General features: G+C 40.3%; 2 protein-coding genes across 2 annotated transcripts; both read right to left on the reverse strand.

The window, feature by feature from the left end:
* Positions 1-9212: 9212 nt before the first annotated feature.
* On the reverse strand, positions 9213-10154 carry LOC119808165 (olfactory receptor-like protein OLF3). The gene has a single exon (XM_038320548.1). The coding sequence runs from the start codon at positions 10152-10154 to the stop codon at positions 9213-9215; it is 942 nt and encodes a 313-aa protein (XP_038176476.1).
* An 8002-nt stretch (positions 10155-18156) lies between these two features.
* LOC119808168 (olfactory receptor-like protein OLF3) lies at positions 18157-19095 on the reverse strand. Its single transcript, XM_038320551.1, has one exon. The coding sequence runs from the start codon at positions 19093-19095 to the stop codon at positions 18157-18159; it is 939 nt and encodes a 312-aa protein (XP_038176479.1).
* Positions 19096-27733: the final 8638 nt, after the last annotated feature.

Here is a 27733-nt window from a genome sequence, read left to right on the forward strand (position 1 = left end):
TTCAATATTTTCTTGTAATTTTGTTTGCTTTTCTGTCATCCTGAGCTTTTGTTACGCATCTTACACATTCAAGAAGGTCAAGTTTACTGTTCTACTGAGCAGAGCTTACATGCTATCCACTCAGTCTAGTGAAATTTTAGCTTTGGATATTTTATCTTTTATTCTAAAGTTCCATTGAGTTTTTTTCTGTTTCTACATCTGTGTTGGTTGATTGAATTATTCCAGGTTAGATCATATTTTCCTTTTATTTGAAGTCAAAGTTCTGGTAAAGTTTTATTGAATGCTAATATTAAGGATTTAAAGGAATTTCATAGCTGTTTTTGATGTATTCTTTTACAATATTCTTTTTTTCTGGCAGTCAGTTACTCACAAACTAGTTCAGCTTTTTTTTTTTAATGTTTTTTAACTAATGAAAGATAGTTGCCATTTTAGAGATAACTCTCTCAACTTCTATGAGTTAGCTTTTTCCCATTCTTGTGGTGTGTTCTTTATTGTCAATAATGCTTCCTCACTCAGGCTGAAGAGTGCTGACATGCACCTTTTCTTTCTGTGGGGTGTGGAGGCTGCACGTTTTATATGTCTGTAGTTCTTCTTTCATCACAAGTCTTTTATCCCCAGTCTTGTGTGCGTTCACGCCTCAATAAATCAAACCAATGTTTAGTCAAAGACTTGAGTCCTGATTTCCAGAACCCTTTCTCTATGTTGCTTATTCCTTCCCGAAACTCCGTTCCTCTCTTGACTATTCTCAAACTCCAGCATCTATTCTGTTATCTGAGCCAGCCTTCCAGGTTCATTTTAGTTCTTTTCCTAATGCCATAGTCTGAATGCTGCCTCCTGATAGGAGGTCTCAATAGTAATAACAATCCTCCCATTTTTCCTTCTCACAGAAACATACTTCTGTGATTTGTACACATTTGTGATATCTGGATAATTGTGGATCACTTTACTCTTTATCTTCATACGTGAGGCAGAAGGCCAAAAGGCATGTGATTTCTAATGTATTATTCTATAATTAAATATGACACTTTCAGTTTAGTACTCAGCTATCTTGTTAATGTCATATGACTCTCAGTCATAGACCCTAAGTATATATGTATGTGTGTACATATGTATGTATGCATGCATGCATGTGGTGTTCATGTGGTGATACGGTATTGGTTTACTCTGCAGTGTGTGAACTTTTGTCCTTTGTGGGTAGTCTTGGGATTCAGACTGGGGATAGACTGAATCATGTGACAATTTACACTTTGGAGTGGGCAACAAAGGCATTGAAAACTTTTCTCTTCAAACTGCATAAGAAACAATCACCCAGAGAAAACACATAAACATGATCTCCTAGTACTTTCTAGAAGCTCTATCTTCTCTGCCTGAGAAAACCAACTATTTTTCCAGACTACAACTTCAAATCATGACTCTGGTGGCTATGGATGGAGGGATGATTTGCCCACCTGTTCTGTAAATAGTATTTCAGCTCCACTCCCATCCAATTCCATCCCATCCTATTCTTGACTACCTTGTTATAACTGCCAGATCATGAGTGGTAACAACACATGCAGAGTTCTCATAATTAGAGCAATCATTTCTTCAGGGTTGTCCATATTCTTTTTACATGTTCTGGGTTTGAGAACCTCTTTCTTATGAATGAACTCCCAATGTCTACACGTTCCTCACCTGTGTTAGGATCTAAAACTCAATATAACTCTCCTTGCCCTTCAGTTCTGCAGTTTTATTTATTGTTATAATCTTATCTTTTTAGTAAAGAAGAAGCGCCAAAGTTAACCTAATGTAGGTCATGAGATAATGGTATGCCTGAGTGTGTGAATGAATGGGTATCTGATTCTTGTGTCTTTTCTTGGGCTTCTTTACTTCTCTTTGCTAATTTTGTTCAACTCTGTTGTGTAAGTTTTATCTTATTATATTATTATCCTGTAGACACCTGTATTTTGTTTGTTCTTGTTTTTTTTTTAAGTGAGAAATAGAAAAGGAGTGGATCTGGGTGGAGGAGAGGTGGAGAGAAACTAGAAGTGGAGAAAAAGGAAACTCTAATCTCTCTTTCTCTCTCTCTCTCTCTCTATCTATTACTCTCTCTCTCTATCTCTCTCTCTATCTATCTCTCTCTCTCTATCTCTCTCTCTCATCTATCTATCTATCTATCTATCACCTATCTCTATCATCTATCTATATCTATCATCTATCTATCTATCTATCTATCTATCTATCTATCTATCTATCTATCTATCTATCTATCACTCTCTCTCTATCTCTCTCTCATCTATCTATCTATCTATCTATCTATCATCTATCTATCTATATCTATCTATCTATCTATCTATCATCTATCTATCTTTATCTATCTATCTATCTATCTATCTATCTATCTATCTATCTATCTATCTATCTTCTTCTTCTTCTTCTTCTTCTTCTTCTTCTTCTTCTTCTTTTTCTTCTTCTTCTTCTTCATCATCATCATCATCATTATCTATCTATCTATCTATCTATCTATCATCTATCATCTATCTATCTAATTATATATATTTCATGAGGAAAAAGAAATTGATTTTCAGTGAAAAAAATGACCTTCCATGTTCATAGGCAGACTAGAGAAGGGATGGGTGTGCAGGTTCTGGAGACAGAACTACTAGACTCAGCGCATCTTTCCCTATCTATGGGCACCATGCCCCTTTCTCATTGTAGCTCAATGCACAGAGTTATCCCATCTCTCTTGGTCTTCAGTGTTTAATTCGCTCGTGAGAGTTGCTTTCTCTAATAGCCTCTGTGATGTTTGAAGATCAATGTCTTGGCAGGCTCAGAAGTCGGCTTGAGGAAGTAGAAAAACTGGTATGCCCCTTAACTGGCTAGAGCCCTGGAATTTTGCAGATTACTTGGATTTTGAGTGAAAGGATGTGGCAATGCATTGTCGGATGATACTATAAGCATCAAAACACTTTCGTGGGACTAATGTATATCTTCTATTAGGGATAAGATTCAAATCATGCAGGGGGATTATGTCATTTGTAAATCGAAGGGTAGAACACAGGTGCTTTAAAAAATCCTTTAGATGAATATTATTCACGTACTCAAAGTTAACACTTTCTTTGACAAATAGCTTAAAGTAATTTATTGTTTAAATTTGTAATTCATAGATTTGAAATTAAACATTTTTTTCATATAATAAATAATATGAAATAAGCTGACATTTAAAATTTTTTACTTCACCAATTTCTATGTTTGTGTGTTCATAATTTTTTCTCTGCTTAGTAAGTGTTACCTGAGACTGGAGAGCTGGCTCAGTGGTTAAATGTGCTTGCTGCTCTTGCAGAGAACATGAGTTCTTTTTGCAGCGCTAGTATTGGGTGGCTCACAAGTCTGTGACTCCTGTTCCAGGGAATCCGAATCCCTCTTCTGGCCTATTTGGGCATTGCACTCATGTGGAAGTGTGCTGCCCCCCTCACAAGTACTTATTTTTGAAAATAAAGCTAAAATATTTTGTTTCCATTTTAATAAATTGGAAATTGTAAGTTTTCCTTCTTTCTTTTTTCTTTTCTCTCTCTCTCTCTCTCTCTCTCCTCTCTCTCTCTCTCTCTCTCTCTCTCCTCTCCTTCCTTCCTTCCTTCCTTCCTTCTTTCTTCCTTTCTTTCTTCCCAATTTTTGAGACTGAGTTTCTCTGCTAATATCCCTGACTGTCCTTGAACTTAATTTGTAGACCAGACTGACCTCAAACTCACAGACATCCACCTGCCTCTGCCTGCCAAGTGCTGGGATGAAAGGAGTGTGCCATCACCATCCAAAATTGTGAGTTTTCAACCCACTATTCTTTATGAAACTTGTGTCATTTTTTTCATTTTATTTCAGAAGTAAAATTATGTATGTATGTATTTGTATGTATGTGTTTATTTATTTATGAGGTAAAATTAGTGCTTTGGGGCTAGAGAGATGACTCAGGGTTTAAGAGTATCTGTTACTATTGCAAAGGACTTGGGCTTGGTTCCTAGAACCTACATAGTGTCTTATAACTGTCCATACCTTCTGTTCCAGGAGATTTGATACCCTCTTCTGACCTCCAAGGGCACAAGACTTGGTTCTCAACTAGTGGGTTACTACTCCTTTGGGGTCAAATGACACTTAACACGACAGAAGTCACATGTCTGATATCCTTCATTTCAGATATTTACTTTACAATTCATAACAGTAGCAAAATTACAGTTATGAAGTAGCAACAAAATAATTTTATGGTTGGAGGTCACCACAACATGAGGAACTGTGTAGTAGGAAGGCTACTTGTTCATTTCCTGGCCACCCAGACTCCCGAAATAATCACACAGAAACTATATTATTTAAATCACTGTTTGGCCCAGTAGCTCTAACTTCTTATTTGCTAACTCTTACATCTTAATTTAACCAATCTCCATTAATCTGTGCATCACCACGAGGTCATGCCCTACCAACAAAGTTCTGGTGCATTTGTCTCCGGTGGTGGTTCCATGGCTTCTCTCTGCCTCTGCCTCCTTTCTTCCAGCATTCAGTTTAGTTTTCCCCAGCTAGCTCTATTCTACCCTATCACAGGCTCATGATAGTTTCTTTATTAACCAATGGTACTCACAGAATACAGAGGGGAATCCCACATTATCTCCCCTTTTCTGTTTCAATAAAAAGGAAGGTTTTAACTTTAGCATAGTAAAATTACATATAACAAAACAGGTATCAAGTAAGAATTACAGTTACAATGTTTATATCTACTTTATCTTTTATCATAACTAAGGAAAACTATAACTATCAATTCTTCAACTCCATCAAAGACTCCAGAAAAAATATGATATTGCCTAAGCAAACAATAAGTTCATTGTAAGCAACTTCTAAAACTCTAGAAATGACAGAGACATCTTGCTGCCTGGACAGTCACCAAAAGTTCTTCGGTAACATTGGAGCATCCATCTTCAGCCTACAGGCACATAGTATCTGGCAGAGTTTTCCACAAAGCAGGAAATTTCAAAGATAGTTCCACCTATATTGGCAATTTGCTAGTCACTTTCTTCTGTGTCCTACAGAATGGCTGGCAGACTCTTTCATGAAACAGGAACCCTGAAGGACTGTCTCACCTTCTTTAAGCAGCTTCAGCAGTCATTTTTTTTGTGGATCCTGAAAGTTTGGTTCATACAGCATAACATCAAGCAGTCCAGGCAAGAGCATTTTCTTGCCCAAATGGCTAGCAAACTCTATAAGGAGCCTCTTTGATGCCCATCTTCCTCTTGAAGTAATTGGTGCTGCCAGAAGCAAATGTGTCTCATGACATGAAAAGTCCTAACTTCTTAAAACATTTTAAATGCCATATTCTGTAGTCTTTGAAGTGGTTGAAGAATACATATCTGTCTGAAATATATCTCTGTATATCTAAAAAACCTAACATAACTACATGCTTGACTATTATAATTATCTATTAATGTATATTTCTAAATTATACATTACACTTTTAAATGAGCTGTACAAACACAATACCTTAAGAGCAGAAATATACATATAACAAAATTAACTTTAAATTTATGTCAATAAACCAAGAGCCATGCCAATGCAAAGTATTCATCTCTATGTCATATCCCCCTTTAAATGTAAACAAACATTTATAAACAGTATTTGGGAATTTGGGTGTAGTTCTCTCTAAACTGCTTCCTACTTTTTGTTGGGTGAAGTATTTTTGGGAGTGTTTATGGTGACCATTGGCAGGGGGTCTTGGTCCATTAAACCACAAGGAACCAGGGAGGACAGAAAAACTCAGTCAACAAATGGCACCCCATGTTGGGTGCCAGATGATAGTTAAGATACAAAATAATCCCACACTAGTTCAGAATTACATATAATAAAGGGTTATTTATTTAGGGGAGACTTACAGATCACTGTCCTAGATCACAATACTCTGTATGAACAGGGAACAGCAAGAGTCTAGCAACCAGAAGAACCAGAAGCAAGAGAAGAAGTTCAGGCTTTACAGCTGCATTTGTAGTATAATAGACCTCACCCAAATGGACTAATATCTTAAAGATTATTGGCTGAAGAAGTAGAAGGAGCTCCCACAGCAGAACTTTATTAAATGGTCACAGCATTAGGAAGGTTGAGAACCAGATATATGCCTGGTGTACATAGATACACATGGGAAAAGCAAAAAGAAAATAAAACTAAAGAAATTTAAAAATTGGTGTTCTGATCTGTGTATATGTTATAGAAATATTCAACCATGTTAATTAACATTTCTATTACTTCACCAACATGTTTGATAGTAAAGTGTTAAATTATTTTAATAGTTTTGTGATATACAGCTCATTATTAACTATGGTCAAAATTCTCAAAGAACTAAACAAATAATAAAAATTTCAGACTTTGAAAAAAATGCATAAACATGGAGGTTTTGCTTTGGAGACAGGAATGTAGTGGGCATAGTAAACGGAAACTTGTCTGCAATACTGAGAGAGAAAGAATGGTAGAAGAGTCTAGAAACAAAAGTTACCAATTCTGAAGTAAATTAAACAACTGGATAATAAGCACACAAATAGATGTTAACTTCACTAGTTATCAAGGTACACAAAGTAGAACTATGGTGTGACAAGAGAAGTAAAAATTATAAATAAGCACATTTATTTATGACTTAAAAATGAGTGCTTTGAGTCTAGAGAGATAGCTAGAGGTTCAGAGTATTTGTTGCTACTGAAGAGGATCTACGTCTGGTTCCCAGCACTCATACAGTGGTTTACAACTGTCCATGACCTCTAAGAATGGCTACCATCAGAAAAGAGTTGAATGTGTTGAGGGATAATTTGGAATAAACGAGAGCCCATTTTTAGAAATTGACAATTTTTCTTTTTCTCAAAGTCAAACAGAAACACCACTTCTGGGTATCTCACTGAAAATAATGAAAAAAATTTGAATTCCAACCGTAATTTATGTATGATGATTCATAGCAGCACGGGGCACAGTGATCAAAAGATGAAAATACAGATGTCCATAATATTATATGGCAACTGGATACCCAAATGTGGTCGTATATACACACAGCTGAGTATGGCTCAGCCACATAAAGGAGTGAAGCCTGGCCACAAATTACAAGGACCAAGTTAAAAAAACACCACGTTAAGTGAGAAAGACCAAGTATTTTATAGGTCTACTTATATGAAACTTATACTTTCAGAACAGGCAAATCCATAGGTAGACAGAAAGCGTGGCAGTTGTTGTTGGGAGCTGGGGGAGTGAGTGGCTTCTTCAGGGAAAGAGGATGCTTGTTTGGAAACTGACGAAAACATCCCGAAGTTAGATTTGGTGATGCAAGATTTTGTGATTATACCAAACTCTAAGGAATTAAATGGAAACATACAAGAACGGTGTTAGGTGAATTTAATCTTTATTTAAGATTTTACTAGAGATTCATGATGTTTCTCTTCTCTTTAATTTAAAGAATGTTTTTTATTTCCTCTTGTTTATTTTTTAAACAGTCTTTTCTCATTTTGCATACCAATCCCAGTTCTCTCTCTCCCTTCCCTCCTCCTACTCTCCCCACTTTCCCCCCATCCCCTCCTCATCCACTCCTCAGAGAGGGTAAGGCTTCCCACAGGAAGTCAACAAAGTCTGACACATCACTTTGAGACAGAATCAAAGCCCTTCCCACTATATATAGACTGAGCAAGATATTTCTCCAAAGAGAAAGGATTCCAAAAAGCCAGTTCAAGCACTAGGGGATAAATCCTAGTCCCACTGTCAGTGGTCCTACAGACTGCCCCAGCCACACAATTGTTCAGAAGGCCTAGTTTGGGCCTATGCAGGTTCCTCCATTGTCAGTCTGGAGTCAGTGAGCTATTTCTAGTGTGTGTAATAAAACTTGCCTTGCTTATTTTGTGGTTTCTTTGTTTTGTTGATATGACAAACTTGCGATATCTAATATTCAGAATTAAAAAAATTGCCTTTCTCTTCTCCTTTTAAAAGAAATAAAATGCATGGGGGTGTTTTGCCTGCATAGGTGTCTGTGCACCACATGTGTGCAGTGTCAGCAGAGATCAGAAGATGATGTCAGATCCCAAGGGACTGGAGTTGCAGATTGTAGAGAGCTGGTATGTGTGCTGGTAATGGAACCCAGCTCCTTGGTAAGAGCAAGTGCCCTTCACTACTGAGCTGTCTCTCCAGCTCCTGGATGAGAGGTATTTAATATACATCAAAAGATTGTTTTAAACATTTGACAACATCCAGTTACCACTGCTTTGTTCTATTCTTCAGGATGTTTAGAAGATGCTCCCAAACCCTGGGCATGTGTTAGACGGGTGAGTCAGATTATTTCTAATGAGGAAAAGATTCTTTCCTTGAGTCATACTGTGGCTCACCTCTGGTCATGCATGGTGTGTCCTTATAACCAAGCACAACTTTTGAATACATCCCTGACTTTTCATGAGTTGAATGTGTTTCTTGTATAGAGAACATGAGTTTGAGGCCCAGATTTGGTGTCCTGCTGGCCTGCCACCTGCCTTCTCTGCAAGCTGGAAGTGGAAAGAAGGCAAGTGAAGCCCTTGGGACTTGCATGTGACCAAAGCTTGCTCACTAGCCCTGTGGAGATCATGATTATAACTTTGGCTTCCGATCTGTGTGAGCTCGACACCCTTGTAAGATGGGCTGCACCAAGTGGGAATCATATGACAATTATTCTCTGTCCTAAGGACAATTTGATCAATAAGCCCAGAAAATTGTGCAATTTACCATTTATTTCTTCTTCCTTTCTGCCTGATTTCTATATATTTGGAGATTCTAGCTCTGAAAAGGATCTTGGCTTAAATAGTATGCATGTTTGATGAGAGTAATCCTTTCTAATCACTTTATCTACTGTGTCATTTCTCTTTTCTTTCATTTAAGAAAATAAATATATTTCATCTATTTTTTTGTAGGTTGGATCATTTTAATTTTGTGTAATTCACTTTCTTTGAGATAAGGAAGGGACCAAAAAGGCTAGAACCCAGAGTTAAAAATCTTAGTTCTGTTTTAACTCAAAGAATCACACATACGTGCACGCACACACACACACACACACACACACACACACACACACACACACACACATCACAGTCTCATGTGTGTGTTCGCATGTGCATGTACACAGACTTTTAGGTGCACAAACACATGCATACCTTGAAAGTTATATACCCCAACTCCTGCTATGAAGAGAGATGGCCTCTTTACAGAACTGGTTTCTAATGCTTTGACTTAAAGTTTTTCATCAGAACTTGACTCAGAGCAGCCTTCACATCCTTGTTCCTCAGACTGTAGATAAGAGGATTCAGCATGGGGGTCACCACAGCATAGAATACCACTACCAACTTGTCCTGCTCAGCAGAAGCTGTGGAAGTGGGCTCCATGTGTGTGAAGAGGGCCATCCCATAAGACATGGAGACCACAGTCAGGTGGGAGGCACAGGTCCCAAAGGCTTTGTTGCGTCCTTGGGTGGAACGGATCTTCAAGATGGCAGCTACAATGTGGGCATAGGACAGAGAGACCAGGCAGCAGGGCACCAGCAGCACCACCACACTAGAGGCCAGTATCACCACCTGGTTGAGGGTGATGTCCACACAGGCCAGCCTGACGAGGGCCAGTGTCTCACAGGCCACATGGTTGAGCACATTGTGTCCACAGGTGGGAAGGCGCATGGTGACCACTGTCTCCACAGCAGAATTAACCACACCCACAAGCCAAGAGACACCAGCCAGAACCATGCAGAGCCTTGGACTCATGACCACGGTGTACCGTAGTGGATCACAGACAGCCACATAGCGGTCATAGGCCATGGCAGCCAGCAGCAGGAACTCAGTCCCTCCTAGGGCCAGAGCAAAGAAATGCTGGATCCCACATAGGGCAAAAGAGATGGTCTTCCTTTCCATGAGGAAGTGTGCCAGCATCTGGGGGACCCCACTGGAGGTGTAGCAGATGTCCACCACTGACAGGTGGCAGAGGAAGAAATACATGGGCATGTGGAGTCGCGGGTCCAGTGCAATCAGGAGGACAATGAGTCCGTTGCCCAGCAGAGTTAGCAGGTATGTGGCCCCAAAGAGGACAAAGAGTCCAGCTTGGATGTGCTTGTCACTGGAGAGACCCATCAGGATAAACTCATTCACCCAGGTCACGTTTTCTCTCCACATGGAGCAGCTGGGTCAGACAAGACAGGGAGGGCAAGTACAGGTGCCACCATAGGTCTTGCACTGAGTCCTAGGTTGTGATTGGTGATTGGAGCTGGACCTGGGACATAGCTTGGTTCTTTAATTTAGGTGAGTAGGGCAGAATGTAGTCTAGACAGAGGAGGAAGGAAGTCATGGCTGCTGACCCAAGTGTATGTGGTTCTGAGGAGCCAATCCCATTTCAATCACCCTTCTAAGTCCAGCACTCTACAAATTGAAACAACGTGGTGGGGGGGACTCTGTCAGTGTAGAAGGAAAGGGAGCAAATACAATGGCTGGTGGAAAAGAGGAGAGAGTAACACAAGATTAAACATGAAGGTAAAAGAAAAACCTCGGGAAGGAAGAGGTAAGAGTACAAAAGGTTTTTAATGAAAATGGGGAGCAACAAAGAAAGGTAGATTCTTCAGTGTCAGACAGTAGCTGCGCAAGTCTTACCGGTACCACTGGGTATGGAAGGGATGCTTGAGCACTCCCGAATGCCATTTTGTAAGCATCCATTCAGTTGTACTTCCTGTTCCCAAGAAGTTCCAGTCTAAATGATGGTGTGGAAGAGAATCCTCTCACATCCTCCTCACTGCACCCATCATCCCCAAGGAGGGACTCTCTTTGAGATGGGAATCTGCTGTGTGCTGGAAATGGTGTGGGTTTTCTTTCTTCTTGTTCCTGTCTGTGAGAGAGAAAAAAAAAAGACAGACTCACAAGTCCTGCTCTCTTGGCTCTCATAATTTAACCAGAGACACAGAGATTAATTTAAAAAATTACAAAATTAATTTAATTGTGTTAAGCATTGTGAAAGGAACAAGGTCAGTGCCTCGATAATTAAATTTCAGCCTTCATAATTAAATTATCATTGTGGATATTCCTTAGGTGGTGATTACACGTAACTAGTCTGGGAAGTGTTGAGCATTTATTTAGCTGTTTAAGAAGGCAATGGAAGGGTAGTGTGCCCAGAGCTTCTGGTGAGCCGTGGCAGCAGACACACTGACACTACGCGGGAAATGATGAGAAAACTCTCAGGCCTTTCACTGTTGTAAGTTCTCCTTCCTCATCTGCGTTTGCACTAGATCGTCATCTGTCCATCATGGTGACTCACTGGGTCTTGGGAAAATCCAATTAAATTCCCTTAGATTTCTTACTGGCAGTATAATCTCTAGGTATGCTTCTTTTCCTCAAAGTATTTAACAGGAAAATAACTCATTTATTGGAAAATGTGTTGAACATACCAGGCTCTATGCTCTCAGCCAGTCTTTGGGAAATCTTTCCTTTTAAGATTAAGACTCTGTTCTTTGGAAATCAGTGGGTACACAGAATCAAGTCAGAAATCAAAGAAATGGACCTTTGTGCACTCTCTGGAAGTCAATGAACCAGTCTGTGCATATACAGCCAAGCAATGTAAATACTGTATATTATCCTAAGGTACAATGGAGCCACATCACCAATTATGAGAGTTCTTAAAAGCATAATTCTGTTCTTATTTCCCCTGGCTGGAAACAGAGGGTAGATGCCTACCTAAATTATTACAAGGGAGAGTAGAGAGTTGCTGTATAGTACAGGCAGCTCTGGCTTCCCTTTGGCTCTGATACTGACAAGAAGATATCACTGTGGCAACCATGACAGGTAGAAAGTGACTTTAGGTCTAAACAGACAAGATTGCCTGACAAAATTGGGAGCATAGGGGTGAGGGGAGAAGGGAGGGTGATGGTGTAGAAGATAATCCTCTCAAATCCTCCTCACTGCACTCATCATCCCCAAGGAGGGACTCTCTTTGAGATGGGAATCTGCTGTGTGCTGGAAGGGGAAGAGTAGTGGAGAAGGGGAGGGTTGAAGAAAATTTGAGGGAATGGGTTAATCAAGAAGGAGAAAGGACAGAGATGAGAGCAAGGAAAGAGATATCTTGATTGAGGGAGCTGTTATAGGGTTAACAAGAAACCTGTCTCTAGAAAAATTCCCAGAAACTCACAAGGATGACCTCAGCTAAGACCCTAAGCAATAGAGGAGAGGGGGCCTGATCTTGATTTGCTCTGTAGTTAGACTGATGAATATCTTAAATATCACCATAGATCCTTTATCCAGCAACTGATGGAAACAGAGGCAGAGACCCACATCGGATCACTGGACTGAATTTGCAAAGCCCTGTTGAAGAGTAGGAGGAATGAGAATATGAGCAAAGAGGTCAAGACCATGATGGGTGTACCCACTAAAATAGTCTACCTGAGCTAACAAGAGCTCATGAACTCCAGCCAGACTGGGAAGAAACAAGCATAGGACCAAACTAGTCCCTCGAATTGTGATTGACAGTTGTATGTCTGGGGCAGACTGAGGGGCCACTGGCAATGTCACCAGGATTTATCCCTACTGCTTTTTGGGAACTTATTCTATTTAGATGGATACCTTGCTCAGCCTGGCTATAGTAGTGAGGGCCTTGGACCTTTCCCAAAGCAATGTGCCTTTTCTCTCTCCGAGGAGTGGATGGGAGTGGGATGGGAGGGTATATTGAGGGAATGGGAGGAGGAGAGGGAGTGGGAACTTGAATTGGTATTTATAATGAAAAAAAGATAGCTTGTTTTCTTTTTAAAAAATAAAAAAGAAAGTGACTTTAGGTACCTAGTGAAGGTTAGTGGGTAGGGTTGAGATTAGGAGGTGCTGGATGGGGTTCAGAGCACTGGAACAGTCCAGAGCCCATCCACTGAGTCAGCAGAGGAAGTGGTTCAGTTTGGACTTGTTACCATTCCCAGATCACTTGTTGCTATAGACAGAATCCTCATCTAGTGTGAACGATCCAGATCCCATCCAGATTGTGGTCAATCCTGCTAGAAATAGAAGTAAACATGAAAGTCTTATCTCCTCCTCTTGTTTTATATCTAAAGAACCCAGGGGGCCATCTGAGGTCACCTGCTCAAGTCTCAGATTCACCTCGGGATCAGTCTGAAGCTGTAGTTATGATCTCAGGTGTTTCCTAACTTATAAGTGAAGAAGTGGTTGTTGACAGATATAGTCTAAGGATAAGTATACTTGACGGCCATAGATGGCAGATCTAGAATGGTATATTGCCTTGTAGAGCAGGCAATGGTCTGTGCCATCAGGGGATCTGAGGTCCAGCTTGTCTGTTTAAGGAGGCTGCCCTGTTTCAGGCTTCTTGACTTCCCTATCTTTATTTTCTTCATCGGAAACACGGAGCAACAAGAAATAAATAAAGCTTTCTGCAGAGTATGACAAATGAGGTCAGATGAACCAGTAAACATGAATGCATCTTGGGAAAATATTCAGTAACTCCCTACCGGACACTGTTCCTGCACTCAGAAAGTCTATATCACTTTTCTATCTAGGAGCATGAGGACAAGTGGCAGTAGGAAGTCCAGGAGATCAGAACGTTAACAGAATGGGGGAGGGACACAAGGTCATTCACAATAACTTCTAATGACCAAATTTAATTGCAAAAGCCATGTTTGAAGACATTTCAGGGATCAAGGCAGAATCTATGTAGAATCAGTGTCCATACGACTGTTATATGAAGAATGAACTCACCATCTATTTGTTCTAGTAATATTTTGATGTTGGTTTTATAAAAGGACCAACTTTTTCTTAATATATAGTCTTGTTCTCAGCTTCTTCGGATAATGAGGAAATTTCATTTCACCTTTCTGAATGTGATAAACATATGCTGTGCCTGGCAAGGACCCGTCCTGTGACAGGAGCAGAGAATATAAGGCTCAACAGGTGACTTAGTCCCCAGAGACTTAGTCTTGCAAGGAAGAAGGAGAGATTGCATCACCATGCCCTCCTCAGAGGAAGTCCAACATCGCCTCAGTACCTGGAAGTGATGGCAAGAATGGTAGGACATGGGACCTGACTTTCTGCCTGCACAGAATTTCATCTTTCTATTAGCGGCTAAGTTGCACTAGTTCTGTAGCACAGATTATTTTTCACCTGTTCAGTTTAGCACATTAGATTTGAGAAACATTAAAATTCCATCTAGTTAGAGAGGTTTGTGACAAATTTTTAATGTGATAAAAATTTAATGTTAAAAATCTTTATGGGATTTTAAAGCAGCATATTAGGAAAACAATTCTCTGATCTTTCATAGCTCTATATATACATAGTAAAATTGTTAGCAAGAAGTAGGGGCCAGGGGCGACAGACAGATCAATATGAATGAAGAAGCCTGCCATCAAGTTCCACAGCTGGAATCCACACAGATAGACGAGAGAACCACCTCCTATACAAGTTGTCCTCTGACTTCCACTCGCATGCCATATATATAATAAATAATGAATTTAAAATAAATTTAAAAAGAGGGGCCACTAAGATTCCTGTTTTAGGATTCAGGTCACACATATAACTGTTTTTGAGTTGAGTTCGATAAGTGAAATTTCTTGTCTTAAAGACCAAAGACTAAAGAAATAAGGATAAGAGGGCAAATCATTAGAACTGGGAAGAGCTAGTTGGTCCAAGGATAAAACACTTGTTGTCCTCTGATATATGAGCCTCTTTCCAAAGTCCATCTCTCATCATTCTTACAGCGTGATACTTACAAATTTTTTTTTTGTTTCAATTTTTTTTTCTAGCTGGATGAAGATCAAACCTACTTTAGTTCCTTAAAAATTATGCTATTGGTACTGGACAGTTGAGAATATTTACTATCTCACCTTTTAGAAAAGAGAGGTTCCATACCATCCTTTGGGTCATTTTCAAACCCTTTCCCTCGTCCACTCCTTCTTACTCCAAGAGTACAGATGTTTCAAGGCCAAGAGAATAGCCATTGAGCTCTAATACTTTGTGCCAGGAGTGTTTATCTATATATTTAGAACATTTCAGTTATATTGTGTATTGGATGACTGATTGGGAAGGAAAACTCTGTCCAATGACTTACATAATCTAAATCACTATTTTTAAAATGTCCAGCTGCAGCCAGTAAAAAAAAAAAAAGTACCTTAGAGGTTAGAAAAGCAGTCCTGGAAGCTCCCAAAGGTTTGGGCTCCTTCATCTCACCACCTCCTCTGAACGCTCCCTTTGGGCTGGCCACTGAAGCTGGTGCTCACATGGTGTGCACCGCTCATTTTGGCTGGACATGTGATTCATCTCTTAGGAAGTCCTTGAATCACTTGCCATTTGTCTTCTTAGGCATGGAGGTTTTACTTTGTCGGTCTGAGCCGATAAGTTTCAGAGCTTAGGTATCCCCAGAGAGCAATTACTTTGTCTTGGTGTATTCCTGTACACTCTTCCTCCAGTTCCATCTCTGTCACCCACCTTTCTTTCTAAAGTCCCCTCTGGGATCCACATTATGAAAGCTTCTTGCCTCAACTTTTAATTATCCTTCTAGTTTCTAGGCTAATGAGGCGATCTATGGCTTATTTTATACTCGGAGAATTTTGGCAGGAGTCTGGATAAAAGAATTATTTCCCTGACCTGGTGTGAGAAATTGAAATAAATTGGGTCTTACGTTACAGTTTTTGATCCATTTTGAATTGACGCTGCAGTGTGCAAGTGATAAGAATCAAGTTCCAGTTTCTACACTTGTATCTAATATCCCCAGCAACCATTTGTTAAAGAGACTGGCTGTCTTTTCTTGACCCATGTCAAGAATCTGATGGCTGACATTACATGGATTTATTTTTGTCATTTTTGTTATGAGCCTTTGCCTGTAGCAGCCGAGCCATCTTTTCCAGCCCTAAATTTTGTTTCTGAATCAGTCAGAAAAGAGTGAGATGACTCTTATTTCTACAGGTATAGAACACAAAAGGCATTATACTAAGTGAGAAGCCCAGACACAATAGCATACATCCTTTAGGACCGCATTTATATGAAACCCTCAAAGCTGATGAGTCTGTGGCTGGAAAGCATCATCATACTTGTTAGGAGCAGGGAGAAGGAGTGGCTTCCTTGTTGGAATGGTGATTGGTTGTGGGGCTGGTAAGAACTGTCCAAAGCTGGGAAGGCATGAGGTTGTATGACATTGTGGGGATGCTGAATGCCAACGAAGCAAAAAAGCTTCACTAGAAACTTAGTGTCTGCTCAGTTCTGCCCTGATCTTTTACTCAAACCGTTTCCAATGCAGACATTAAAAATCTGAATTGTTCTAAAATATGCTGTAGTGTTTATTTAGTTATGTTGGAAAGATCGAGATCTATTAAGTGATATCTAATTATGGTTTTGAAAAAGTCGTTTTAAACATTGGTTAAGATCAGATCATCACTATCTTGCTTTCTCATCTTGGGTGATTGGAACTCAGTTATTTTTGGTGTTTGTTAAGTTATTTCTAGTGGAGAAACAGAGTTCTTTCCTTACTGAATAACTTGATTCACTTTGACTATGCATGTGCAGTATAGCCTTGTGGTCACATGTATGTGATGAATGCATTCCCAGGGGTTAGTAAGAGGATGCAGTTAGACACAATTGTTAGACATCTATCTGTGGTTCTTAATGTGGGACTGGCTGACCTGCTATTTGCCTCACTGAATTTTGGAAAGAGAAAGAAGAAAAAGGATGCTTGTGTAATGTGCTCATGTCCAGAGCTGTGAAATTCATAACTGTCACCAGCCTTAGGTCTTGTGTGCAGTCTCCACCCTAATAAGATGGGCTGGACCATGTGTGAGTCATGTGATTCATGCACTTCCCTTTGTATATGTTTGTGTGTGTGCATGCATGAACACACATGCATGTGGATGTACAGTGTGTAAGGACATGTGTGCAAGTGTATGGAAGCCAAAGGACAACCTTGGGTATCTTCCCTATGTGACCAATCACTTGACCTGTGAGTTCCAGGAATCTTACTCTCTGTGCCACTCCACTGAATTACAGTTGATGCATTCTACCACATCAATCTCTTAAGTTTTTTTAAAAATAAGTTTTCGTTTCTTTTTTCTTTATTTTATGTGTATGGGTGCTTTGCATTTAGGTATGTATATCACCACATGGTGCCTGGTAACTACAGATTCTGGAAGAGGGTGTGTGGAATTGGAGTTGCAGAGAGCTGTTAGCTGTCTTCGGGAGCTTGGAAGCAAACCCAGGTCCTCTGTGAGAGGAGCAAGTGGTTTTTAACTTCTGAGCCATCTCTCCAGGCACCACAGCCCTCATCTGATGTCAGTTATGGGCATCAAACAAACTCAGATTCTCATCCTTGCCCATCATGTGCTTTTCTGACTGACTTCCAGCCTCAGCTCAGCTTTTGTACTTCTGACTAGAGCCTGCTTATTCTGCATCACAGACAAGTTTGAAGCTTGTACGTTGATAGTTTCCTTTTCTCATGGACTGAAGAAAAGTTAGACACATATTTATAGACTTGAGGAAGGAAATAGACTCATACTGTTTGTTTGTTGTTTATTGATTAATTGATCGTGTATGTGTGTTGTGGCAGGTACGAGTGTGCCATGGTAGATTTGTGGAAGTCAGAGTACAGCTTGTGAGACTGAGACTTTTTCTTTCATCCTAGGGTTCCAACACAGGCCATCAGACTTGGGTTCAAGTTCCTTAACCGACAGAGACATCTTGCCATCCCAGAACTAGAGTATTGGCAAGATAAGTTGTGGACATTGCTCTGATGTCTGAACTACCCTTCCATTCTGCTGTGTTGTTTTCTCTCTTCCTTTCAATTAAGAAAACACACACACACACACACACACACACACACACACACACACACACTTCATTTAATTTTCCGCACAGCATTTGCATCTTAACGATGCGGTGATTCATTTTCTTTGAAACAAAACAGGGGTCAAAATAAGGACTAAAGACAAAATTCTGTTTTCTTTTACCTCAAAGAAGCATCATATACCTATGCCCTTACAAACATACACAGTCACACTTAAGGGGAGGTCACATGAGTGGTTCATATCCAATGCTGGCCAGGATTAGGAAAGTAGAGTCAATAACAGGCATTCGTGTGTGCCACATACATGACCTACTTGTAAGCCTGTCCACACTCTTCAGAAGGACACCCTTTCCTTTAGAAAAATTGTCTCCTAATTCAATCCTTTGACTCAAAGTTCTTCATCAGAACTCGACTCAGAGCGGCATTCACATCCTTGTTCCTCAGACTGTAGATAAGAGGATTCAGCATGGGGGTCACCACAGCATAGAAGAGCACCACCACCTTGTCCTGCTCAGCAGAGGCTGTCGAGCGGGGCTGCATATAGGTGAAGAGGGCCATCCCATAAGACATGGAGACCACAGTCAGGTGGGAGGCACAGGTCCCAAAGGCTTTGCGGCGTCCTTGGGTGGAACGGATCTTCAAGATGGCAGCCACAATTTGGGCATAGGACAGAGAGACCAGGCAGCAGGGCACCAGCAGCACCACCACACTAGAGGCCAGTATCACCACCTGGTTGAGGGTGATGTCCACACAGGCCAGCCTGACGAGGGCCAGTGTCTCACAGGCCACATGGTTGAGCACATTGTGTCCACAGGTGGGAAGGCGCATGGTGACCACTGTCTCCACAGCAGAATTAACCACACCCACAAGCCAAGAGACACCAGCCAGAACCATGCAGAGCCTTGGACTCATGACCACGGTGTACCGTAGTGGATCACAGACAGCCACATAGCGGTCATAGGCCATGGCAGCCAGCAGCAGGAACTCAGTTCCCCCAAGAGTCAGAGCAAAGAAAAGCTGAGTCCCACATAGGGCAAAAGAGATGGTCTTCCTTTCCATGAGGAAGTGTGCCAGCATCTGGGGGACCCCACTGGAGGTGTAGCAGATGTCCACCACAGACAGGTGGCAGAGGAAGAAATACATGGGCAGGTGGAGTCGCGGGTCCAGGGCAATCAGGAGGACAATGAGTCCGTTGCCCAGCAGAGTCAGCAGGTATGTGGCCCCAAAGAGGACAAAGAGTCCAGCTTGGATGTGCTTGTCACTGGAGAGACCCATCAAGATAAACTCATTCACCCAGGTCACGTTTTCTCTCATGGAGCAGCTGGGCTGGTTGACCAGGAGTGGAGGAAGTATATTCAAAGGCAGGCAAGTAGAGGTAGCATTTTAAGTCTAGCACTATGTCCTAGACTAAGGTTGAAACTAGAGCTGGGACATAGCCTGGTTCTTTAACCTAGGTGGTTAGGGGAGGAAGCTGTAAAGACATTGAAATGAGTTCCCTGAGAAAATGGAGACAAAGGGGTGGGATGTGAGGGGAGATTGGCATGGTGGCACTTTCCTCTAATCCTACCTTGTGGGAGTTGGATTCAGGAGGAACAGAGTTCAAGAACAATATGCCTTACAAAGGGAGTTTGAGGCCTATGAACAAACAAACAGCAAAAACGCTATGGGAGGAAGGGAGACTTGGCTTCTCATGCTAACGTATAAAGCACTCCCGATTTGACCATTAATTGATATCACTCTGTACAATAACACTTACATAACAAGTAATCAATCAATGTGGCAGGAAAGATAATCCATAACAGGGGTGGGGGTAAAAGAACAGAGTATTGTAGAAGTAAAGAAACAGTAAAGGAAAATAAATGCCAGGATAAAAGGCATGGGCATGGGGGAAGTAGTAACGACAGTGAACAGGACAGACAGGCCGGTCCTACAATGTGGGGCAGCAGTGGTCCCGTCTTCCCATTAAACATACAGAGAGAATAGGGGTGCTTTAGGGATTTTTAGCATCATTTCCTACATCTCAGTTCTGTTGTTATTCATGCTTCCTGTAAGTCTAGGTCACAGCCTTGCACGGGATCCTCTCATGTGTTCTTCATTTCATGAAGCAGTGCTGGCGCTTCTGCCCCTGAGATGAACAACTATGAAAGAGCTGCTGTGTGCCAGGAAACAGGCAGGGCATTTTGTATCTGTCTGCCTGAGACATGGGACTTTCTTTCTTGGGTCTTATAATTTAGGAATATAGAGATTAATGTTAGAAGTTAAAATAAATATGCTTGAGCTAAGTACTATGGGAAAACCCAAAATTAGGCTTGGTTAATTACATTTGAATATTAATTATTATTATTATTATTATTATTATTATATTATTCTTTATCTCTCAATAACATGCGATCTATACAGTGCAGTTTAAAGATCTTCAAGGAAGTGATGAGAAAGTAATGTGCGGAGGTTTTGGTGGACAGTGGCTCTCATATTGATGCTGAGTTTGAAGTACTGGAAAATTCTCTACCTAGCTGGGTTTGCACCAGGTCATTTTCCTCTGTGGTAAATAACTGTCCCTTGTATAAGTCAGTATCATCAGACTTTTTTTTTAAAATTATTTTAATCTTTATGTACGTTTCTTTCTCTCAAGTATTTATCTTTATTTCTTTTATTCTTTTACTCCTTATGTTCTTCCCCACCCCATTTGGTTTGTTGAGACCGGGTTTCTCTGTGTAGCTCTGGTTGTCCTGGATCTTAGTCCGTAGACCAGTCTGGCTTGGAACTCACAGAAATTCACCTGCTCTGCCTTGAGCGTGCTGAGATTAAAGGCGTGCAATACCATCACCCGACTTAGGTAACATTATTTAAACAAAGCCTCCCCATTCTTTTTTTTTTTTTTTTTGGTTTTTTGAGACAGGGTTTCTCTGCAGCTTTTTTAGAGCCTGGCCTGGAACTAGCTCTTGTAGACCAGGCTGGCTTCAAACTCACAGAGATCCACCTGCCTCTGCCTCCCGAGTGCTGGGATTAAAAGCGTGTGCCACCACCGCCCGGCTCCCCATTCTTTCTTATCTTGTTTCCATACCCACCAAATCTTTCTTCTTCCTAAGTTCCCCACTTCTTCCATGTGTTTTGCTTGTGACTATGTGACCCACTGCATTTAATTAGGGTTGCCTTTATGAGTGTCAGGTGGGGGGATTATTTTCTTGAGTTGGGGCAAAGTACCAGGCTTATTGTTGCTCTGTTAACAATGGCTAGGAAATGCAATCAGCCTAGATGTCCATTAACAAATGAATGGTTAATAAAAATGAGGTACACATGCACAGTAGAATTACATTTAGCTGTGAAAAAAGTAAAATCATAATATTTCAGGTAAGTGGATGAGGTGAGAAAATATATTGAATGAGGTCACTTAGGCCCCCAAACACAAATGCCACGTGCTGTCTCTCTTCTGCTTTGACTCTTTAGCTTTAACTATCTGTAGAGGCCAGGAAGATAGAAAGGGATACTGGGGAGGATTTTGTAAGGGAGGTGAGATGGTAGGACACAGCTGATGTGCAGGTAGAAGGAGGAGCACCAGGGATGGAAGGGTTTGAGTGGGATATGGGTGGGGCTGGGTGGCGTAAGAGGCTTTGGAAGGAAGTTTCCTTTTGATAGAAAGTGCGCATTTAAAAACACCAGTGGTTCCACGGAATGAAATAAGAAAATTTAAAAGTCAGACCTCGGTGGAGGTCAATGACTTTGGAATACGTGAATCACAATAGCAAAACAGAGAACAGCTGCAAGGTATTAAAATTAAGACAACCAGAGCAGAGGCACAGCGAGATCTGAGGAACATAATTCCACCCTGGTTTCCCCTGTCCACTAACTGTGACTGAAGTCCTACCTAATTGTTGGGAAAATAGAAGAGAGTGCTGGATAGAGCAGGACTCCAGCCTCCCCTCCCCTCTGACCCTGAGTTTAAAGTTCATTCACCCCTTTTCAATTTTATCTGCATATATAACGTTCTTTGACCAAAGCACCACTTTACCCTCTCTTCCCATGTTCCCGTACTCACCACAAAGGTGTCTCTGGCCAGTAGGTATCTCTGTGATATTCTCAGTGGTGGAGTTTAGAGAAGAGGGTCAGAACCTAGGGAGGTGCCCAGGGAGCCCGTGACAGTCCACAGAGCTTGTTCTCAGAATCAGCAGAGGGAACGTCTCACTTTGGACCCATTACCTATTCTAGGCCACTTGTTACAGGCAGAATTCTCACTTTCAGATTGGTGTGAAGGATCCAGATTCTCTCCCAACTGTGTTCAAAGGTGTAGAAATGAAAGGACCAACCACTTCCTTTCTTTATGCACAGGGAATCCAAGAGCCAGGGAGAGGTGATCTGCGTAGGTCTTGGATCCACCTAGGGACCAAAGTTAAGGCAGCCTACCTGAGAGATGGAGTGTTTTTGATATGCCTGAGGGAAAGAGATTCCTGGGTATCTTAGATGGCAGACCCTGCCCAACAGAGATGTGTTTTGGAGAACAGACAAAATCCTGAATGAGAAGTCAGGAAATTCGAATTCTAGTCTGCCTGTATCAGGAGTCCATCGCTTGACCTCCATAACTTCAGATTCTTCTTCTGAAATGTATAAACAACGATGATGTCTTCCTCAGAGGTGTTTGAATATATGCCAGATGAACTGATTAATGAAAACGAACTTGTTTCTGCAAAGGACTCAGGAAAATAGTAAAGGGTGTGATTCTTACACTCAGAAAGCCCACAATGCTGAGCTCAATTGTGCCAGACAATATGAGGAAAACTGAGGTAGGCACAAGTGCTATTAAGACCCAGAAGTTAACAGAATGTGGCCCCCAGACGATCTGCAATAAATGCTAGCGACTAAACCCAATTACAGAGTTCGTGCAGCAAACACTTCAGAAATTGCTAGAGTCAATCACACAGTGTGTAGCTCCACTCTTCACACACAGCATGAACTCACCAGTAACATCTTGATGTCTGTTTTAGGCCATGAGTAAGCTTTTTGTCTGGATAGATGACTTTGTTCTGAGCTCTTTTGGACACTTAGAGAATCTCATTCTGCTTTCCCCAACTTCTCAACCGTTTAGTGAGGACTTGGTAGGGCCTGGACAGTGGTAGAAACATGAGTTCCAGGTGTCACTATCAAAAGAGGACCCCCTCTCCAGAAGCTCATTCTGGCAGGGAGAATAGACAAAAATGAATCACACGCCCTTATCCTTCAGAGGAAACTTCAGCAACTTCCCAGTAGCTGAAGAAAGACTGGCTATGCCCGCAAGCAGTAGTTATACTTTACATAGCAGCACAAATACTTTATACAGTAGATATGAAGTAGAAATAAAAGAGCTAATATTTTTGTCTCTTTGAAGATACCTTTGAAGTTATAGTACCATAAGACCTGCTTGCAGCAAGAGTTAAATTCTATTTACGTATATCATATTAGCTGCTGTATTTGAAATATGCATTATTTATCTGTTGTTAGATTTAGTGAACATTCAAATATCTTGTAGACCTAAAGGTTTGTGATAAGTTAAGCGGCATAAATTATAATTCAAAGCACCCAAGAAAGGAAAAATAAATTATTTGATCTTTCTATTTTCTATGCATAGCTAATAAAATTGTAGGTTAGAGGACATTAAGAGTCACTGAGTTCCCTATTGAAACATTCAGACTGAACATACAGTTGTTTGGGGGTGATGGCAATAAATGACACTTATAGTTTTTAATATCAGTGACCAAGGAAATAATAATTTGGTCATCCAATTATATATCAGAAAACTGTTAGATTAAGTCATTATTAAATTATTATAAGCTTCAAAAGTCAAATCTTGATAAAAATCTAGGGTGAAAATTCCACTAGTAACAAATCTTATATCAGATCAAAGATTAAACTTTCCTTCATCTTATAAGATTTATTCTTCCAAACACTGAGAAAATTCACCATTTTGCCTTTTACAGAAGGCAGACTGCCTTTGGATATTCTACCAACCCCATACCTCCTCCATTCCTTCCTACTCCAACACAGGCAGGTGCTTCACATCCAGAAAATAATTCTTGATCTATACTATTTCATTCTGCAAATCCCTGCCCATGTAGTTTGAACATTTTGTTGAATAATGCATTGTTGGGTAACTGACCTGGAAGGACTCTTCAGTAGCCTGAAATAAATGAGTTTTATCACTAAGTCACAAAGGAACTCAAAGAGCCTCTAACTGCAACCAGTGAGAGGTTCTATGAGTCATGTTGGCTGTGTAAGAAGCTCTGGCTCCATGCTCTCAAGCCCTGCTCTGAACTCTCTCCCTGTAAGGAACTCCTGGAGTTGAGTGCTAACCTCATGCCCAAGACTCCCTTTGGCTGGGCAGGTGGCTCACCTCTTAGGAAGTCCTCAAAGCACCATGTTTCCTCTTCTTGCATGTGGAGGTTTGACACTGTTAGTCTGAGCTGATAACTTTGCAGAGCTTAGGGATCTCTTGAGGGCAATTATTTACCTTAAAAAACTATCTATTCTTCCCCTAGCTGCTTCTCAACAACCCCACCTCCGTCTTCTTAAGTTCCCTGTGGGATGAACATTTGGAAAACATTTTTATCTGAACTTTTAATTGTCCTAGTTTCTGGGCTAAGGAGACCTTCCCTGATTTTTGAGTCTTGCACTGCCTTCCAGAACTGCTGTATTGCTGGAGACGCCTCACAGGAGTTAGGAGACAGCGGCATTTGTCTCTATGGCCTGCTTACAAGGGATTGGATGTAATTGAAATCCGGTGTAAAATATGAAATATCTAGAGAGAAATACAGACACAGGCAAGGACTTTCTGAAAAGGACTTAAACAGTGCAGGAAATAACCCAAAGAGCTGACAAATGGAATCTCACGAAATTAAAATGCTCCTACGCAGCAAAGGACACATCTATAGAGGGGAGACAGCAGACACCTTACAGAGCGTGAGGAAATCTTTACCAACCACCTATTAGTCAGACCATGAAATACAGACTATGTTAAAAAGTAAACATCAATGAAATAAATCTTCCAAACAATAAATGGGTTAATTAATGGAATCAACAGTTTTCAAGGAAGACATCCAAATGGCAACAAATACAAGCAAAGTGGTCAACATCCTTAACCATCAGGCAAATGAAAATTAAGACTGCTTTGACATTCCATCTCACCCCAGTCAGAAAGACTATTATAAACAAACAAGCAAAAACCAACCAGAAAAAAAAAACAAATTCTGGCAAAAGTTTTGGGAAAAGAAAAACCATTCTATACTTCTATTGGAGGTGTAAACTTGTGCAGCCACTGTGGAAATTAGAGTGGAGTTTTCCCAAAAAAATGGAAACTAGAGCCACCAGGATACTCAGATCTATACTACTCTTGGTAGTATATTTGAAGAAACCTAAGTTAAAATATCATGGCAATACTTGCACATCTATGTTTACTGATACTTGATTTATAGTAGTCAAGATACAAACCCAAACTACATGTCCATTAACAGATAGAAGGATAAAGAAAACAAAGCACACATATATGATGGAATTTTAATAAGTCAAAGGAAAAATGAAATCATGGCATGCGGAGGAATATGGATGAAACTGGAAAATATTATGTCAGGTTGAAGAAGCCAGGCTGAGAAAGTCAAGTTCTCTATGCTTCATCATAGGTATTTCTGTGTGAGCACATGTATCACATGCATATATATTCACTTATATATGTCTGTGTGTGGATTATGAAATAAAAAGAGAATCATGAGAATATAGGAAAAGATCTAAATGGGGGAGAGAGAGGGTACTTGAAAATATGTGCCATAAAAACTTAAGGATTGTCTATTTAGACAGGAGGAGGGACAGGAGGCTTTGGTGACAGTCTTGTGGGAGATAATGCGAACAGAGTATAGTGACACGCATGTATGGAAATGCCACAATGAAATTCATTACCTTTTTGCAAACTTTAAAAATTAATTTAAAAAGTTATTTTTAAAAATGGGTAAAGTAATTGGAAAAGGGAAAGGGGTGAGGAATCAAATTGCAGAGGTTAGACTCTATCCTACAGAAAAAGTATATAAATTCCTTCTCTCTCTTCTACCCAGCAACTCATGTAGGTGACAAGGGAATTGTGGGTTTACATCACAGAATTGAGCTGTTATGTTCATGGCATGGAGCCATTGAGAAGACCCAAGTTCAGATTCATTCATTCCCATAGCATTCCTGGTGAGTTCCTACCTCATCTGCTTATTGGGCTGAGTTTCCTTTGTGTATTTGCATGTCATAGAAGCTTGCTCTTCTAACTTCTGTCATTTCCATTATTTTTAAATTTAAACTTTGATATATATATATATATATATATGTGCGTGTGTGTGTGTGTGTGTGTGTGTGTGTATGTGTGTGTGTGTATCTGTGTTTGTGTCTGTGTATGAACATTTGTATGCAGGTGACGGTAGAGTCCAGAAGAGAATATTATATCACTGGAGCTAGAGCAATAGGCAGTCATGAAATGCCTAATATAGGTACTGGCCACTGGATTTGGGCCCTCTAGAAGAATAAGCCCATGATAATGTTTTATTGTCAATGTTTACATATGTTATTCGATGGAAATAAATGAATTATTTGTCAATAGGAAGATGTTACTTTGTACCAGAACTTTAAAAAATATTAATTAATATTGCTATTCCAGACAAAGATATCCTGATCTTGAAGTAAGATTTATCACCATAGTGACAATGGACCAGGGGACAGCCATTTGACTTCATGCTTTCCGTTTTTGGACAATCTAAAGCTCACCTTTGTTCTTTCCACCACTTAGCTAAGTATCAGACACTGGAAGGCTTGAAGGCTTCTGAACTTTAAGGTCCATGGGGAAAAAAATCTGATAATATTTTTTTTGCTAAGAGTTGTAGCCAAATTCTAAGAGGGGAGCAGAGGGGGAAAGCAGTTGAAAGGAATCAAAAGAGAAAAGTGGAAGAGGAAATGATGTCTGAGAGGTTAAACTCCCAGAAGTAGATTTAATAGAGAGACATAGTTCATACTAAAACGGAAATAAAAGAGCTGTTTGGTCTGCTATCATATAATAAAAATGTTTCTTTGTTTGCAAAGAGAAATTGCATCGTTTCTATCTTTTCAAACAGTAAGATTAAAAGTGATATATAACTAGAGTAAAAAAATAGATTAGAAAATAGAAAAATATTAAAGCTGTATGGCTATAAAGAATGAGGCATCCCTGCTTGAGACCCACACAAGATCAAGCCAGTTAACATTCGAGCATGGAATGGAGAATGCCTCCCAAGTCCTCATCCCTACCTGAGGAGTTATTGGTGGTTGATAGTTTATAGGAAAGGTAAGACAGGTTTGCTTTAATAGTGTTTTCTAGGTCAATCATTTTCCAGATTCCACCCAAAGTGGGCCTGTGGGTTAGGAAAGAAGGAGTGTATGAAGTTGGGAGGGTTTGAGGCTTGGTCATGAATCTGGGAAGAGTTGGGGGAGAAGTCAGAAGTGGGTGAATAGGTCCAACTACAGTGTGCACATGTTTGAAATTCTTAGAAAACCTTTAAAACAAAACCAAAAAACCTCAACAAATCAGTCAATCACAAGTATTACTTTAGCAGAGGAATGAGGCATCATAAAAGTATTTGTGGGTTATTGCTGGCTCCCAAGAGTATAATATTTCTAAAAGAATGATTTTAATTTTAGTTTTCTTTTCTTCTGCTTATCACTATTTAAAAATTGTCCACAATAAACACAAACATTTTCCATTATGACTACAAATTAAAATTAATAATCTTGGATCTGGAGACAGTTCAACAGGTAAGAATACTTGCTATGCAAAAATAAAGTTTTCTGTTCGGATCCACAGAACCCATATTAAAAAAAGAAACTGAGTATGGCTACATACACAAGCCTGCAACCCAGTGCTATAGAGGGATGGAGAGAGGAGGATTGTTAGAGTTTACTGAGCACCCGCCTAGTTCCAGGTTAA

This window comes from Arvicola amphibius, chromosome 2 (genome assembly GCF_903992535.2).
Source record: "Arvicola amphibius chromosome 2, mArvAmp1.2, whole genome shotgun sequence".
Classification (NCBI taxonomy): domain Eukaryota; kingdom Metazoa; phylum Chordata; class Mammalia; order Rodentia; family Cricetidae; genus Arvicola; species Arvicola amphibius.